Raw genomic sequence first — 17,626 nt, 5'->3', positions numbered from 1 at the left:
TTCAGTATCTGGTACAGAGAACAAATTCAAATCTTAATAAAATAAATGCTTTTTACCTTCATTTGTGGAATAACTCACACCGATGTCAGGATCTGCATCTTAGAATCTTCACATTCCTAGCACAGTACCTGGAACTGTTCATAGTGGTTAGCAAATATTTAGTTTAATAACTGAGTAAACAAATACTTTTTGAATACCTAAAAGTCATTATAAAATTCCCCTGGACAATTCCCATTTAATGTGATCAACGTTTTTTTTTTTTAATTCAGCTTTATTCTATTTACTTACATAATGACTGCAATTGCTCAGAACTATTTTCTTGCTAAAAAATCGTAAAGAAATAATTGCTAATAATATTCCCCAAGCCGTGAACCCAAGAAGTCCATGGTTACCAGTATTAGTAGGTCACTGACTAATGAGAATTTCAGAGGACCCCGATTTATGTATAAATGTAACTTTGTGATATTTGTGTGCTCAGATAACTTGTGCTGTGAACACATCCATGTCTGAAAGTGCTCTCTTACATCAGAGAGAGTTGTTAATTCCCAGCCAATTTAGGTAAATTGGCAATACTGTATCCTACCTAGTCCAGAGCAAACACAGCTTTCTCCTTTTCTTTAATTTACGCATCCTGTGTACCTGAACACAGACTGGAAGCGTTCCACCTGATGAGTTTTGGCAGTTACGCAAATCAGTAATGATATACCGCCATCCGAAACGATATACCTGGTATGAACATTTCTTTCACCTGAGAGTTCCCTGGGGTCCCTTCACAGTCAGTTGCAACCTTTCACCCCAAGGCAACCTTCTGATTCCTGTTAGCAAATACTGGTTTTACCTTTTCATGGGCTTCACATAAATGGAACCACACAGTGTGCGTCTTGGGCGTCCAGCTTTTTTCACTCAGCATGACGTATTTACAGCCCATCTGTATTGCATGTAGTGATAGTTCCTTCCTTTGGATTGTTGAGTCACTTTCCATTATGGGAATATACCACAAGTCTTTTATTCTCTTGTTGAGAGATACTGGGTTAGCTCAAGATTCGGAGTATTAGGAATAGGGCTGCTATGGGCATTCTTGTACAGGTGTTCAGATGCTGTTGTTTGTCCTTGCTGTTGTTATTCATGGATATATGGTTTTCTTTCTTATAGGTAAACATTTAGAAATTCCGTTGCCCTGTAGGATAGGTGTTTAACTTTATAAGAAACCACCAAACCCTTAAAAGTAACTATACCTTTTTCTACTCCCATCAGGAATATATGGGGCTTCCAATGGCTTGCATCCTTGTACATCCTTGTATAATGTCTGTAGTTGCGCATCTTTGCCAACATCTGAGATTATCAGTCTTTTTTGTTTTATTCATTCCCAATTGGTTTGAAAATGGTATCATATTATGGTTAATTTGCGTTTTTCTGATGACTAGTGATGCTGAGAATCTTTTCATAACTTATCAATGATTTGTGTATCTTCTTTTATAAACTGTTGTTTCAAGTTTTTTACCTATTTTATGGGTTATTTGTGGTTTTTTTAAATTTTAGGAATTCTTTATATATTGTCATATATATGTACTGCAAATATTATTCCCCAGTGTGTGGCTTGTCTATTCATTTTCTTAATGATGTCTTTTGATGACCAGAAAAGTTTTATTTCAATAAAGTTTATGAATCAGTTTCTTCTTTTATGGCTAGTACGTTTTGTTTCCTATCTAAGAAACTTTTGCCTTCCTTTAGTCTCCATTTTTGATGATCCCCAAGACCTCCCTGAGTTTCAGTGACTCCTTAGAAGGATTTGCAGCACTCCAGAAAGCTGTTATACTCATGGGTACAGTATATTATTGCCAAAGGATACAGATTAAAATCAGGAAAGAAAAAGGGTTGGAGTCTAGGAAAAACCAGGTACAAGTTTGCAATTGCCCTGTCCCAGTGCAGTGCTTAAATCTCCCAGGAACAATGTATGACAACACATGGTAAGTGTTGCCAGCTAGGGAAGCTCACCCAAACTTTGGTGTCCCCCAAGGGTTTTTATTAGGGGTCAGTCATGTAGGCATGAAAGAACAGTGTGACTGACATTAGCTACTCGGTCACCAGTCCCCTCAGAGGTCAGACTGATATACAGTGGCACAGGACCCACGTTGAATAAAAACAGATTTTAACCATAAATCCACTGTAAGCAGGAACTGTTTGGTGTGGCCCAAGCCCCCAGCTATAGGAAGACAATCTTACCAGGGGCTGGAGGTTATCCCAGTTGTCGGTCAAGGGCCTGTCCAAAACAGCTTTGGAATGAGCAGGATTCGGGCAGCCCAGGCCTGCTGAGTTAAGCCTTTACTGTAGCGTCTCAAAGATACTCTGTATTCTTCTAAAAGCTCTGTGGTTCTAGTATTTGTATTAAATCTGTGGTCCATCTCAAATTAATTTTTGTGTGTGGAGTGAGGTAGAGATTAGGCCCATCTTTTTCTTTATAGATAGCCAGCTGTTCAGTGCCGTCTATTTAGTCTTTCCTTTCCCCAGTGAGTTGAACTGGATCCTTGGTTGAAAGTCAGCTGACCATATGTATGTATGTCTCTTTCTGTGTGTTCTGTTCGTCTAATAACCATCATCACTTATTCATGTACTTTAGTAGCAAGTCTTGATTTTAAGTAGTCTGAGTCCTCCTGCTTTACTCTTCCTCATTCTTTTGGCTACTCTAAGGCCTTTGCATTCCCATATAAATTTTAGAATAAACTTGTCAATTTTGATAAAAATTACTGGGATTTTGACTGGGATTACATTGAATCTACAGATCAGTTTGGAAAGAACCTATACCGTAATATTACTGAATTTTCTTCTCCATGACCATGGATCACCTCATTTCGTTATATCTTCCAAATCTCTCAGTGTTTCATAACTTTTAGTATATAGGTCTTACATATTTTTTGATATAAAATATCAAATATAATATAAAATATAAAATATCCTTTTGCTTCATATCACATTAACAAATATTTATCTGCCACATGCAAAATAATCATTGCCTTTATAGCCGAAAGGAGTGAATGTTACCTATGACTCCTAAGGAATAAGTAATAACAAGCTAACTTTTATCATTTTGTTTTAATAAAGACCTGTGAAACCTGGAGTTTCTTGAGATGTGGATAGTTTATTTTCTAAGATAATAGAAACCTCACAATATGACAAACATTTAGAATTACATGTAGATGTCTGAACTGAAGCAAATTTGCTATTCTCAATTTTAAAGATAAAGAATTAAGAAAGGCTAAGGCTAAAACCAGTTTATTTGATAGAACTTGAAGCCTTCAGCTCACAGAATTTCTAAGCAGAAGTATATCATAAATGTTAGCCCAAGTGTTAGAATCATCTTGAAAACTACTATGTTGCAACCCTGACAACTGGTCTGAATTTCCAAAGAAAATATCAATGACCATAAACATGAAAGAAATAAATATGAATGATAATCCATTGAGGGTAGGTCAATAATGTAGATTTCTAGCAAAATAACAGAGATGTAAAGGGAATATAGTTTCTATCCAAAAACTGAAGTCATGTATTTATAATTACTTTTTCCAACTATTCTTTACACTTAAGAAAATAATTTTAAAGTAAGTTCCATGGTTTTATGTTGGGGGGAAAAAAAGTATAGATGGAATGATATGAGAAACTGATAGAAAAGGAGACTATGATACAAAAAAAGGGAGTGGGAAGAAAAATAGAGGAAAACAGAAGGATGATAAAAATGGAGGAAGAAGGAGGGGCAAAGAGAACAGAGTAGACATGAAAGGTGGAGATAAAGAGGCAGGGCAAACAGGCCCCTAAGCTCATTTGGTCAGCATTCCTTAAGGCCTCTCATTTCGTCCTGTCATTTCAACAGTATAATGAATGTGATGGCAGAAGCCCTTTGGCACCTGCAGGTCATAAACACTTAGAGCTGGAAAGGGCCTTTCATCTAAGCCTGTCTCTCACCCAGGCCAGGACGAGGAAGTCTGTGTGTCTGAGGGTGATTTTCCCATCATTTTATACAGTTCCAGAATTGGAGCACTTACTATTTTAAATAGAGCATGTTAAATCATTAGAAAGGATTTCTTTTTGAACTGTTTTCCGTAACTTTTGTAACTCTTTTTGGTTTTGTTTTTTAAGATTTGTTTAGTTTGTTTATTTGACATGCAGAGAGAGAGGACAAGCAGGGAGAGCAGCAGAGGCAGAGGGAGAAGACTCCCCACTGATCAGGGAGCCTGATGTGGGGCTCAATCCCAGGACTGTGAGATATGACATGAGCTGAAGGCAGAGGCTTAACTGACTGAGCCACCCAGGTGCCCCACTCATTTTGGTTTTTAAAGCCATGCCATAAAGGACTGCTTTCCCCCATGGCAACTCTCATGATATTGTAAGACTTTTTCCCAGCTTTTCTTAAGCCATTCCTCTTTCAACATAGTTTTAAAAACTCCCCCACTGTTCTACTCCATTTTATAAACACACACCTCAATTCTGCCAGAAAATTAATGCCTCACCAAAAGCTGTCTGCTGTAGCTATACAGTTAGCTTCTGTAATGTAGGCTCTCACCTAGTATTTCTAGTCATATGTTTATTTACTATTAACAGTAATACATACTTTCTATATGCAGGTACCATATTTACTTTCAAAGGGAAATTTCACAGGGTACAGAATTCTAGGTTGGTGGGTTTTTTCTCTGAATATTTAAATACTCACTCCACTCTTTTCTTGTGTGCATGGTTTCTAAGAAGGTAGTTATCTTTGCTCTTGCATAGGTAAGATTTTTTTTTCTTCTGGTTTCTTCCAGGATTTATGTCTTAATCCGTGATTTCCTGAAGTTTAAAAATGATATGACGAAGTATACTTTGGGGGGCATTTACCCTGCATGGGTTCTCTGAGCTTTCTGGGTGTGTGGTTTGCTGTCTGACACTAATTTGGGGAGATTCTCAATTGTAATTATTTCACATATTACTATCTCTCCCTCTTCTCCTCTGGTATTCCCAGTATGCATATGCTACACCTTTTATAATTGTCCCACAGTTCTTGGATATTCTGTTCTAGTATTTTTCTGTCATTTTTGTGTTTGCTTTTCAGTTTGGGGAATGTCTGTTAAAACATCCTCAACCTCAGAAGTATGGACAGTTTCTTTCCTCAGCTGTAGATTGTCTGCTAATAAGCCTAGAAAAGACATTCTTCATTTCTGTTATACAGTACTTTTTATCTCCATTACTTCTTTTCTTTTTCTTTCTCAGAACTTTCTTTTCTCTGCTTGCATTTCCCATCTGTTCATGCATGCTGTATACTTATCTATTAGAGCCCTCGCATTTTAATCATAGTTGTTTTAAATTCCCAGTCTGGTAATTCCAGAATCCCTGCTATCTCTGAGTCTGGTTCTGATGCTTGCTCTGTTGCTTCAAACTGTGTCTTTTTATTTTCTTTAGTAAGTCTTGTGATTTTTTTTTTCTGATAGTTGGATATGATGTAGTGGGTAAAAGGAACTGCTGTGAGTAGACTTACGTATAGTGATACGGTGTGTGAGGAGAGGAAGCGTTCTATAGTCCTGTGAATAGGTCTCAGGCCTTTCATGAGCCAGCACCTTCGGACTATGAACATCACACATGCCTCTTATCCACCCTCCGCAACCTAGGCGGGACAGGGTGGCTGGAGAGGTTTGGGGTTGGGTGTTTCCCTTCCCTCAGGTCAGTTAGGCTCTGATAAAACCTCAGCAGGTTAGACTTTGGTTAAATAGTTTCTCCTGAGGGCAGACAGTGTTAAGAAAAACAGAACGGCTCAGGTGTATTTCAAAATGATTCCTTTCCATTCCACCTGTTGTACACACAGTTTTTCTCTCATATTCACCACGACACTCTGGTAGAGTTCCAAGAGGTAAAACTCAGAAGTGTGGGCTGCCCCCTGTGTGACCCGGCCCCTTGGAGTTTTTAATCTGTCCAGCTGATTCACTCTCAGCCTCTAGTAACTGGGCAGTTGCACTTCACATTTCCCGACTCCAGCTCTGCTTCCTGTGGGTTTCTGCGCTAGTCAAGCCTGATTCTCTGTGGCCATCTGTCAGTCTGTCTGATCTGGGGACAGCAGTTTGCCCTGTGACCTCACTTCTCTTATGATCTAAGAAAAATTCTGTTTTTGCTTTGTTTTGTTCTGTTTCAATTTGTTCAACTGTTTTCTGGTTGTTAGGAAAGAGCAGAAACTTCCAAGCTTCTTACATGCCAGACTGGAAACTAAAAGTTCACTTATTTAGTATTAGTACAGGCTAAGAATCTTACTTTTCTATAGCAGCTTTCCTCTGGGCTTGTATTAGTCTTATAGACCAAACTAAGACACTAATGTTTGGGAGTCTGTTTGTTTTTTAATATGAACTCATGTTAATCCACCTCTCTATTCTACGTGTAATGCACAGTTGTAAACAGTTTTAACCTAAGTGCTAAGATTTTATTTCTCTTTGTCAGACTTTATCTGTTTAATTCACTTCTTGTGCTAGCCTGTTGAGAGTATTTTAAATTTTGATTCTTTTGTCTGATAGATTGGGTATCTCAAATTGAATAGGTGCATGTTTTCTTTCCTTGAGTCACAAAATTAGAGAATTTTCTATCTAGAAGGGACCCAAAATATCATATAATTCAGCCCCTTTGTTTAAAGATAAGGAAACTTAGTCCAGAGAACAGCTATGCAACTCTCCCCACCTGTGCAGCTCACTGATGGAAGGAAGATTATGACCTTAAAAAACAGACTGTGGGCAGAGCAGGTCTGTGAACCAAGTGTGAGACGTTGTCATCACCAGAAGTCCTTGGTGGGTGCTAGAACATTCAGCAATAAACCTGAGGTACAGCTCCCCAACTATAACTGAGCACACGTTTATCCTCCATTAGATCCCACTGGCCCTGACATAACTTGATAAATCTAACAGACTTTAATACTTCAGATAAGAAATAAAGTTGCCTTAGAATGACTTGTTTTTAGTGAACTATACGACTATTTGTAATAAACTACAACCATTTCTAAGTAATTAGTAAAAAAAATTTGAATAAGCCAGCCTGTTTTCCAGTTGGTGGTTTCTACAATCCTTTTGAAAAATTAGAACATTCTCCCCCATTTCCATTCTTCTGATATTTCTGTTTTTATGCAATGAAACAAAGTGAGTGTTACATTTAAAGATAAGCAAAACCAGCCATCAAAAACTTTAAAATGTACCTAAGTAATAATTGAGCCAGTGGACTATTTAGAAAATGTGTGGGGAAAACTTTGATGCTATTGCTATAATCAGAGGCAAATATATAGCTTTAAACTCTTTTATTGGGAAAGAGAGGGAATGGATAAGTGAATGAATAAACCAAGCATTCAACCTTGGGGAACACAAGAAAGGAAATAACGAGGAAAATATAAATTAGAGTATAGAGAAAAATAAGTACAGATAAATTGAAAACTCTTTGACAAAAATATAAACAAGCATGTAACAAAATTTTACCACAGAAGGAGCGGAATAAACAGATATCAGACACTTAATATCAGACCTAAAAAATAAATCCTTAGATAGAAAAGAAAAAGCCTGGGGTTGTGCCAAAGTTTGGATAACAGGAAAGAAAAATCTCCACTGTTGTGGAGAGTTTTCCAGAAGTGATCACGTGATAATGATTTTAGTTAGGGCTTTTTTGTTTTTGTTTTTGTTTAAGTTTTGAAAAATTTTAGAAGTTGAATGAAAACAGCTCATGACTCTGGCAGTTAAGAAGGCATTGGAAACACTAGAAACTCTTTCAGTAGAGTATGCATTAGAAAGCCAGGCTACCGGAGCTCAAGTGGGTAGGAAGAGGAAACAAGAGCCACCCATTTTTAGAATTTTAGAAACTGATCCAAAGGGGCCCAACAGTGAAGCCAGGTTGGGTTTTGATACAGGTGATTTAAGGAATCTTGAATCTTAAGAAAAATGCCCCATTGCTACTCTTTTAACCTACTAAATGAGTTTGTGCCAAAAGTAGGGTGTTGGCAACAATTTTAAAACAGTCCCTCCTATATGGTACCATTTTGTTATTTAATAATAGTATTTATTAGACAGTAACAATGAAAGAATTTGATTGCACAAAACCAGTTACTCATTAGATTTGCTTAATGTCTTAACTCCAGAGTTCTTTTACTATTTATTTCAACACTGTTGACACATTGCACTCCATTGTTAGTCCAACCCAGTACTCAATGTCCATCAAGTCTCTGACAACTGCATTAATTTTCGTCAATTTAACACACATGACTTAATAGTGTACGTCACAGCCAGTAATAATTGTCGCAAATTGATGAGGGTTTCTTGTAAAGAATGCTGCTGCTGGTATTTAAGATCTGTGTTAGCTACCTTTGGCCAAAAAATTGTCATCCTGCAAAACAAACAGACTGTGGATAGGGTGCTTTACCTAGAAGTCTATGGTTTACAGTTGTTTATATCTGAAAGATGTAGCATCACCTTCAATAGTTGTTTTGAAAAGAAAATGTTCTTCTGGAAGCAGTGGGTAGTGGATGAGGGGGGAAGTTGGTTGAAAACAAAAAATATTCAAAAAAGGAAAACAGTGTTCATCCCCTTTTAAGAGCTATTTGGATGAAAAATTGCGCGGTATGAGCTTGATCTATATGGTTTTTTGCGGTTATTAGTAGTAATGAAGATGCATTAACCATATTCTCTTGATAATGCTCCAGCAGTTTCTTAGTACTTTTATCAACATATAAATTTTACAACTGGCAGTGTGGGAATTTGACTAGTACATTTTTGTTTATAAAAAAGGGTAACAGCATTATAACTTCTTCATATCTGTGAATTATGAATCTTGACTTGCAAACGAGCAAAAACTAAAATGCAGTAGAACTTCAGTGTCATGATAGCTCTTCTTCCTACTGCCATGCACAAGAAATGGGAATGTGTGCAAACTGCTGAGTAGAATACAGTGCCAGAGGTGAATGCCTTACTTAATCCACAATTTATGAGTTCTTTTCATTTCATTCATTCTTTTTTCAATAAACATGGATTGAGTGCCTTCTCTGTGGCAAGCTGTAGTGTCTGTAAATTGAGAATGCTGTACTTCATTAGGAAGCAGCTGGAAACTGGAAGTAAGTGGTGCATAATCACTATATATCCTTACCTCCATTAAGAAACGTTATTTTCAATAATTTTTAGAAGGGCATTTAAAGTTCTTTAAAAATAAAACCCGGTGCAAAAAGAATCGTTCAAAAAATGATTTTTTCACATTTCATTGAGTTGTAAATGAATAGATCTTTCCCTCATAAAGCTGAATTCCAGGATTTAAATTTGATTTGTCCTATCTCCAAAGTAATGTAAGTCTCCAATACCTAGCCCATAATATTAGCTAGTACCATTAGAGAAAAACTTTATGAAAGGAAGAAGCACAGTGTTCTTTTTATTATAGAACTATGGATCAGCTCTGTCTTCAAGCTATATCTAGCAGTGCCAAGGATACAGCTGTTATATAAAATGTAGGAGAATTACTACATAAGAGCTGCCAGGTAGATCTCAGAGAAGGAAATGATAGTAAAATTCGAGTTAACTCCAATCAAGTAAATGCATCCCTCAAACTTGATTTTCATTTTTCTACTTCTCTGGAAAAAAAAAAAAGCAAAATGAGAGAAAATTAGCTTCTATTAATGACTGGGGTAATAAAAATACAAACATTGGTATTGTCCTGGAATTGGACTACCTCCTTCACCTAAAATAATTTATAATCATAACTGGTCTTCAAAATAATATCCCTAAGATACTTCAAGATGATGAATCATCTGGGAGGTAGTCATTCAGTAGCTATTCCGTTAACAAATGTTGACTTGGTGTCCTCTGTTTGCCGGAGAGTTGTAACACATGCAAACCATGGCAGCCGAGTGAGGAAGTGTGAGCGGAGGGGTGCTTCGGGAGTTTGCTGCCACTGAGGGGAGGATAAAATAAGAGTAACCTGTCAGCTGTGCAGCATGGAGGTGATTGGGGATGGGGAGGAGAGGTTTCTGAGCAATGGCCAGGAGGCCACAACCAGACTGTAGCAGGCTTAGGACCAAAGAAGCAGAAGTAGCATGTAAGATGGCTTTTTGAAAAAAAACATTGTGAGGAGGAGGAAAAGTGGGAACAGTAAGTAGAAAGGAGGTTCAAGGGGTCAAGGATAAGTCCGCGTGGGTGTGTGCATATGTGTGCGTGCACAAGCTCACAGTCACACATACACACACACACACACACACCATGGTTGTATGTTCATGGGAATGACACATAAGGAGAACATGATGATTCAAGAGAGGGAAGTGCAGGGGCAGCGATTTCGAAAGATCAGAGGATGGGATCCAGAGCACAAATAGAGAAGCTGGCCATGGCTAGGAGCAGGGACTCTTTATGGTAAAGGTGGAAAAACTTAGATTACAGGTAGCTGCCTTTTAATAAATATTTATAAAACATCTGTTATATGCTAGGCAGTGGCAATATAGCAGAGAGACAATCCTTGTCTTTGTGAAACTTTTGTTTGAACAGGGATTGGAGGAGATGGCAAATAATAACCAATCAAGTAAAATAGACATCATGTCAGATGATGAAAGGTGCCACCAAGAAAAGTAGAATGGGGGGTACCTAGGTGACTCCGTCAGTTAAGTGTCTGCTTTTGGCTCAGGTCAGGATCCTGGGGTCCTAGAACGGAGCCCTGCCTCAGGCTCTCTGCTCAGCAGGGTTTCTGCTTCTCCCTCCCCATTCTCCCCTCCCCCCGACCCTGCTTGTGCTCTCTCTTTTTCTCTTTCAAATAAATAAGGAAAAGAAAAAAAAAAGGTAAAGCAGGGCAGTGGAGAAGGAAGATTTGGACAGCGAGGGCTGGTCAGGGTGGTGAAGATGGATTGCAATTCTCGGGTAGTAGGCAATTCTATATAACTCTTACTGAATTTATTTTGTGACTCTCAAACACATTTATTTTTCAAAGTCAGATTAAATGTGGCCCAATACCCACACGTCAGGGCTTGCGGGAAGTCTGCTGTCCACTTTGTTTCATAGGTGCTACCTTCTGTGAGTACCCCAAGGCTTGCCCAGCCCTGTACCTCTTCTTTAGAGCCCTCATCACAGGTTTTAACCTTGCTTTATTAATGCAATTATATATTTCTCCCCTACTAGACTGGAAACTCCAAGAGGGGAACTATGTCCTGGACGATTGTATCCCCAGAGCCTAGCACAGTGTTAGCACAACATAGGTCCCATTTGTTGAATGAATGAATGAAAGAGTGAATGAGTGAATGAAAAGTTCAAAGACCTTTTTCCATACACCACCTCTTGAAGACTCTTATTGTTATTATTCTGTGATCACTTTTAAGTTCTTACTTCTTGCTTCTTATAGCTGATCTAGTAAATGGCCTTTTTCAAAGCAGTTAAAATATCTTTTATACCAATGTAATATGTGAAATAGGGCTGTCCTCTAACTTAAGTAATGTTTCTCCACCTATTTTTTTTTTTTTTTTACAGGACCAATGCCAAAGGTGCTCCCCTGAATATAAATAAAGTCTCTAATAGCCTGATCAATTTTGGAAGAAAGTTGATTTCTCCAGCAATGACTGCCCCAGGCAGTGCGGGTGGCCCTGTACCAGCAGGTGGTAGTGGCAGCTCTTCCGCGGCAGTGGCTCCCGCCAGGACCTTAGCAGAGGTCCCCAGGCAACATTCGCAGCAGCAGCAGCAGCAGCAGCAGCAGCAGCAGCAGCAGCAGCAGCAACAGCAGCAGCAGCGACTGATGAAATCAGAAAGCATGCCCGTGCAATTGAACAAAGGTAAGGAAAAAATACCAATAAATCTGAAGAAAACACTTGCAATGTAGCCTGGGATTTCCTCACCTGCCTATGAGGAACCAGCCTCCTAGAAATAGAAATTAATACAATATTTAATTGTAACCAATCAATTGTATTAGATACTTTTTAAGTTGCAATATCAGATAACATATTGTTCTTAATAGGAGCACGTTATGAGGTGATTTGCTAAGGTATTTCTTTCACCTGCATGTCCTCATATGCTTAGGACTATACTGTATACTCCTGAGTACCATGGATGCCCGCAGGTTGTGGCATGAACTGGCACAGTGCAGAACTTGAAAGCGGTCCACTCTGATCCTGCTAACGTTGTGTCCTGGTGCTCCTGGCTGGAGGAGAGAACGGGAAACGGGAAGTTCCAACAGTCAGTAACATTCCTCCATGCGGATGGTACTGGCGGAAGCGCGGGGCTTGCAGCCAGGCATGGAGCTGCTTTACCCCTGAGGAAGACCAGCCAGACCCTAAACAGGGGGAGCAAAGCTAAACAAAACCGCGAGCAGCCAGAGTGAGTGAGTCCACACACCAGGATGTAGGGCCATAGAATGTCAGAGCAGAGGAAACTCGGGAGACCACGTCATCCCAAGCTGCCCTCCGATGAGCGGGGGCACCGCTGGCGTGGCGGAGAGTGGCCCCGGCCTCACGCAAGCGCATTTTCTGTGCATCATCTCCTGCGTGAACTTTACTTGTAAGACAGCCCTTCAGGTTCTTACTGAGAAGCTGCATGCTCTTATTTTCCATGATTTACAGAGAGCTCTGTATTAAGTACCCCTATTCATAGCAGATTAGAAACAGCTGCATTTATTTTTAGTGGTGGGACTCTGCTATCTATCCTATATAGAAGCAGGAAATAGTAACATGATGGCAGAAAATCTACAAAATTCAGTCCTGAGACCTCACAAAGGACAGAGTCTGTGGCCATTTAGTGTCAGGACGAATATCCTGAGCCATGCCTCATTCACATCTTAAAGGGTTCCCTTGTTCAGGAGCCATGTTCAGGAACTGGTTTTGAGAACAATCGCGTACCATTGGATCAGTACAAAGACCTCAAGCCACATTCCATATACTCTGCTTAAGAAGATTCATCCAAAATTATTAAAAATCTTAAATTGTTGACATTTCCACTGGTAAACTTAAACAGATTTCATTCCCCAATGGCACAAAATAATGAGTATTATTCAATAATGAGTATATGTGTATTCTCCCATTACCTGGTCTTATCTGTCATTGCCTAGATGAAGTATTAGACTTTATATAGTTAGTTTCTATTAGAATATTCCGGTTGCCTTGCATAAGATTATCTCGTCTAAAACTACATTCTTTTCTTCTTAATGTAGAGTTATCACACGTGATTTAAAGAAAAGAGGACTTCAGATCATTAACACGTTGTAAATGTATTTTAATGCCAGGAGACATGCCCACTTTCAGAATGGAAATGAATGTTATTTTATATATTTCTTAATTGTACTGTTTATTGTTCTAACCAAATATGATTTCAGTATTGCTTTGATAACAAGCCATAGTCAGTAGTAATTCTAACTGATGGCAGGCAAATGAGTCAGAGAATGTCTTAATGCTGTAGCTTAAATTTTCTGAGGAACCAAGCCAAATGACTGTAGAAGTATAAAGTTGTATCTCTAAGGAAATGTCAAGTATTAATATCACAGTAAGTGAGAAAGGAAGTGCATGAGGATGGAACAATTGATGAAAACGAAGTCCCCAGTTGTAAGGAGACAGCAGAGCACTTAAGCAAAGTATTTGGAACATGAGTATCGCTGGGGCATTTTGTAACCGATCCCTGTGCTGAGAGACAGTCTCCTTGTTTGGCAGCTCTTTTTATTTCTCTTTCTTCTCCTGTCAATCATGAAAAGCTTGTCTACCTTCATCTCAAAGGTAAATATTCCTGCTACTGCCCCTCCCTGCATAAAGGTGTGAATGAAACAGTAAAAGGCAGAGAGAGCAGTTGATGCCCATAGAATTCTGCCAGTGGAGGTCTCATTGACTCACCCAAGAAATGAACTGTAAGCACAGTCCTAAAGCCTTCTGACCACTTGCTTCCTCGCCCTGAAGTGAGAGCTTTGGACTGTTCCCCCGGGGGAGCCTCCCAGCTCCAAATAGCTATCAAGATGTATTTGTTAACTCCCTCTACAAGGAAAAGTACTTCTCCAGCATTGGTTCTTTATGCTGGTGTTTCTCACAAGTATCCTGCTGTGCTGTGACAGTGAAAAGTCTGCAAGTGTGTCCCCTGATCCCAGAGACGGTGAGCACAGTCTGCACCAGGAGGCTTGTGTTGAAATACGGCTTCTAACTATCTCAGAACGGTCTTCTACTTGGTGCCTTTGAGGAGGGAGAACACATTAGCCCTTTTAGTGTACTCTGCTGGAGAATTTGAAATTTGCTTTGAAAAATGGTTGTTTCTAAAAATGGAAATGCTTATAGTCTTCAAAGGTTAGTTAACTCTTGATTATTTGTGCTTATGTAGGGGAATGGTTGTATCGAAAACCCAAAATTCACGTATATTTTGCTGGAAATGCAAACTACGAATGTGCATTGGGAGCAGGGTCGTGAAAGAAAGAAGAGGGAGCACAAATGTTCCTCCATGACTTTCTGGTGGTATTTAATATTAAAATGAGTTTTCAGCCTCTAAATATACACTAATAGGTGATCCAAAAGCATCAGAGAAGAATGAGTAGCAAGCATAGAATTGAAAATCTCCTTCAAATAGAAAATTTGATAAACTCCATTTATCAGTGAACAGAGAGTTAACTATATTATGAAAATTCAGGACCTGATAAATTCTGCTAAAAGCTGCTTATTGCTGTTTCGAGTGTGTACCTATTTATAGATTTTATTTCAGTTTCAGGAGATAAAGATAGATATATATCTCAAAATGTATGTGCTGTTAATTGATGGGGACGATATGATTACAACCCAGTAATTTCCAGATGAGCTGTCTGTGCTGTCAGTTCCAGTTGTAGCAAGTAGTCAAGGCACTGAGGGTATGTTACATAATTCAAAATTTGATTTTTTTACTGTTGTATAAAAGCTACAGGGGAAGAAAGTCTGTAAGTCCTACATTATCAAACATGGAAAATACAGTGTCTTTTAAGAAGGCTTGGTTTTTAGCTCATTAACTTCAACATAGCTTAGGCCTTGAGATGCCGAGAAGCTGATTCTGTTGGCAGTGACTGTGCCTAGTGTTGAACTTAGTCATCCAGGAAGGATATCAGAGAACCAGAGTCTTCCTTCTCAATGGGAGTATACCCCAAGTTCTTCACAGAAGTACCTCTTGTGCTCGTTTTCCTTTCTTTCCTGTACTTTTAAAATGCACTCCCTTTCTCCCCATTTCCTTTGAAGTCAAACGCTTCTTTATTTTGAGCATTTCCCATAGGTCCAATTTGTGAATGAAATCTTGCCTATAATAAGTATATCAAGTTTAAAGGCTGTGCAGTTCACAGATTTATTTTTACATGTTGACATTTTAAGTACATGTGGTAACTTATGAAATCTTTTCAATACTTACTATGAAATTAGAGCTTGTTTAGGTATTTATCATATCACTGAAGAAATTGGATTCAAGTTTAGTTAAAAATAATTTGTTACAGGAGGAAATCAGCTTCAAAATAATGCCTACTTCTTAATAAATGCATATAACTTACTTTTGGATTAAGAATTTTTTAAATTAGAAAGTATTATATCACACTACTATTTCTAGCATAATGAAATTTTAACAAAATCTTTTTAATTTTTTATTTATTTCTTATTTTTTTATAAACATATAATGTATTTTTATCCCCAGGGGTACAGGTCTGTGAATCGCCAGGTTTACACACTGGCAAAATCTTTTGATCATTCAAGTTTTCCTCTGCTTTAGACTAGGGGCAATTTGTTGTTGTTTTGTTGTTGTTGTTGTTGTTGTTTTTCTTGAACAAAAACATGCACAGAAGCTTTTTAGGGAACACTTCTTAAAAATTATTGCCTTTAAAAATACTTTATATTAATTTTTCTGAGATTGTATTTTGTTTTACTGTACTTTTAGTAACTAGATTGATATAAGTATTATGAAAAATAAAGTTGATTTTTTTTTTCCTTTTTATGAAATCTAATTATTTTTTCTTATGAAATCCAGGCGATGTAGTTACAGGAAGCGATGCTCAGGTTTCTGTTCCTGTCCAGACTCTAACTGACCTCCAAGGTACAGTTACCATGGCAACGTAGTATATCTCTTTGCCCGCAGTCTTATCATTGCCTACTCCAAAATTCCATTTTTCTTTTTGCCCACCCTCCATTCATACTGTTGATCAGTTCACTACCATTGTTCAGCCACTGAGTGGCACTGTTGTTCAGAACAAAAGTCCCCTCTCATGTCATACCTTGGTGATGCCAAATCTGGCTGTGTATGGGTTTTCTATGAAGTTTGCATCGGCCTCTCTTCTTGCAAAATATGGTCACTCTATATTTTGTGGTTATTTTAACACTGTGCTTCATTTGGAAGGTCACACTGAGGTGTTCTTTTTGTTGCATAGGTGCCTTGTGCAAGCATTTAACAGATCATTTCTGAGAGTAAATGACATATGCTGTTGGATGCATATTTTTACATGTATTAGCCAGAAATACTTACTGTGTTTTACCTGAAAGAATTATAACTTGACTTTGAAAGAATTGTTTAAGTACAGGCTTTGTGTCATACATCGTATTAACAGAATCAGAGTCCAGTGTGACAAATCTCTGTGTAGTAATTGGCAATGATTTAAAATAAAAAGAGCACATTTAAATACCGTAGCCCTTTGTTCAAAATCTAGAAAAAAGTTTTTTTTTAGGAATACAACATAATAGTAATTTACATTTAGCTCCTCCAGTGGAATATTTAAATGTGTAAATATTGAAATTATTGCATTAATCCTTTATTAAATCATCTTTTAGATAAAATATGCTATAAAAAGGATTTCTGTATTAAGGGAAAGCCTAGACTAACTTTAAGAATCTCCCATTCAGGGGTGCCTTAGGTGGCTCAGTCAGTTAAGCATCTGCCTTCGGCTCAGGTCATGATCCTGGGGGGTCCTGACCCCTGGATCAAGCCCCTCTTCAGGCTCCCTGCTCAGCGGAGAGTCTGCTTCTCCCACTCCCCCTGCCCCTCCCCCTGCTCAAACAAATTAAAAAATCTTAAAAAAAAAAAAAAAAAATCTGAGCAATCCCCCCCCCACCACCACCAGCTGGCAACTTTTTAACAAGTGTTTTGATATCCCAAAGTTAGTTTGCAAACTTTTTAAAGTTAGTTTACTGAAAAGTAGATATTTTGCTGTGGACTCTCAGTTTATACCTATGGAAAGAGAAAGTTAAAGGTTGCCTGGCTTTTATTTCTCTGCTATTGCTCCGCCCATTTTTTCCTCCAGACCGGAGCCACAGGAACAGTTTGCTTTTTGAATAGCATCCTAAAGAGGGGGGTTATATCATTTTGTTCAGATCGTTTGTGTCATAGAGGTAGAATCATCTTATTCATTTATTCAGCAAGTATTTGTTCAGCGCTTACTGTGTGCCAAGCTCTGTTCTCACTGTCTCTTGGCTTTCCCTGCGGCTTTACTGGGTTGCTTGGGCATCAGCCTGTGCCTTGGATGACGCAGGCAAGCGGCCGCAGTCAGGAACCAGCTCTTTTTCTGGATACCCAGTTCAGAATTCTTCCTGCCTGCCGTGCTCTGACAGAGACTGTGTCAGCCTGGTAGGGGAGGCCCCAGCTGCTTTATGAGACATGAAGCCCAAAGAAAAAGCTTTCAGTCTGTGATGACGATTGTGACAACAATAGTAAGAAAATGAGACAATGCCAAC

At 38.5% G+C, this 17,626-nt stretch overlaps 1 protein-coding gene across 3 annotated transcripts in view; it reads left to right on the top strand.

Moving 5' to 3' along the window:
- TBC1D5 (TBC1 domain family member 5) overlaps positions 1–17,626 on the top strand; it is a 579,401-nt gene that overhangs the window by 500,332 nt on the left and 61,443 nt on the right. For 2 of the 3 annotated variants that reach the window (XM_046002325.1, XM_046002327.1), the window contains exons 17-18: positions 11,472–11,770; positions 15,933–15,998. In XM_046002325.1, coding sequence (XP_045858281.1) covers positions 11,472–11,770; positions 15,933–15,998 — 365 coding nt within the window. The remainder of the gene's footprint in view (positions 1–11,471; positions 11,771–15,932; positions 15,999–17,626) is intronic. The other variant, XM_046002328.1, reaches the window with a different exon arrangement.

Source organism: Meles meles, chromosome 4, assembly GCF_922984935.1.
Source record: "Meles meles chromosome 4, mMelMel3.1 paternal haplotype, whole genome shotgun sequence".
Classification (NCBI taxonomy): Eukaryota; Metazoa; Chordata; class Mammalia; order Carnivora; family Mustelidae; genus Meles; species Meles meles.
The sequence above is the reverse complement of the archived record's forward strand: the minus strand, read 5'-3'. Positions and strand labels throughout refer to the sequence as shown.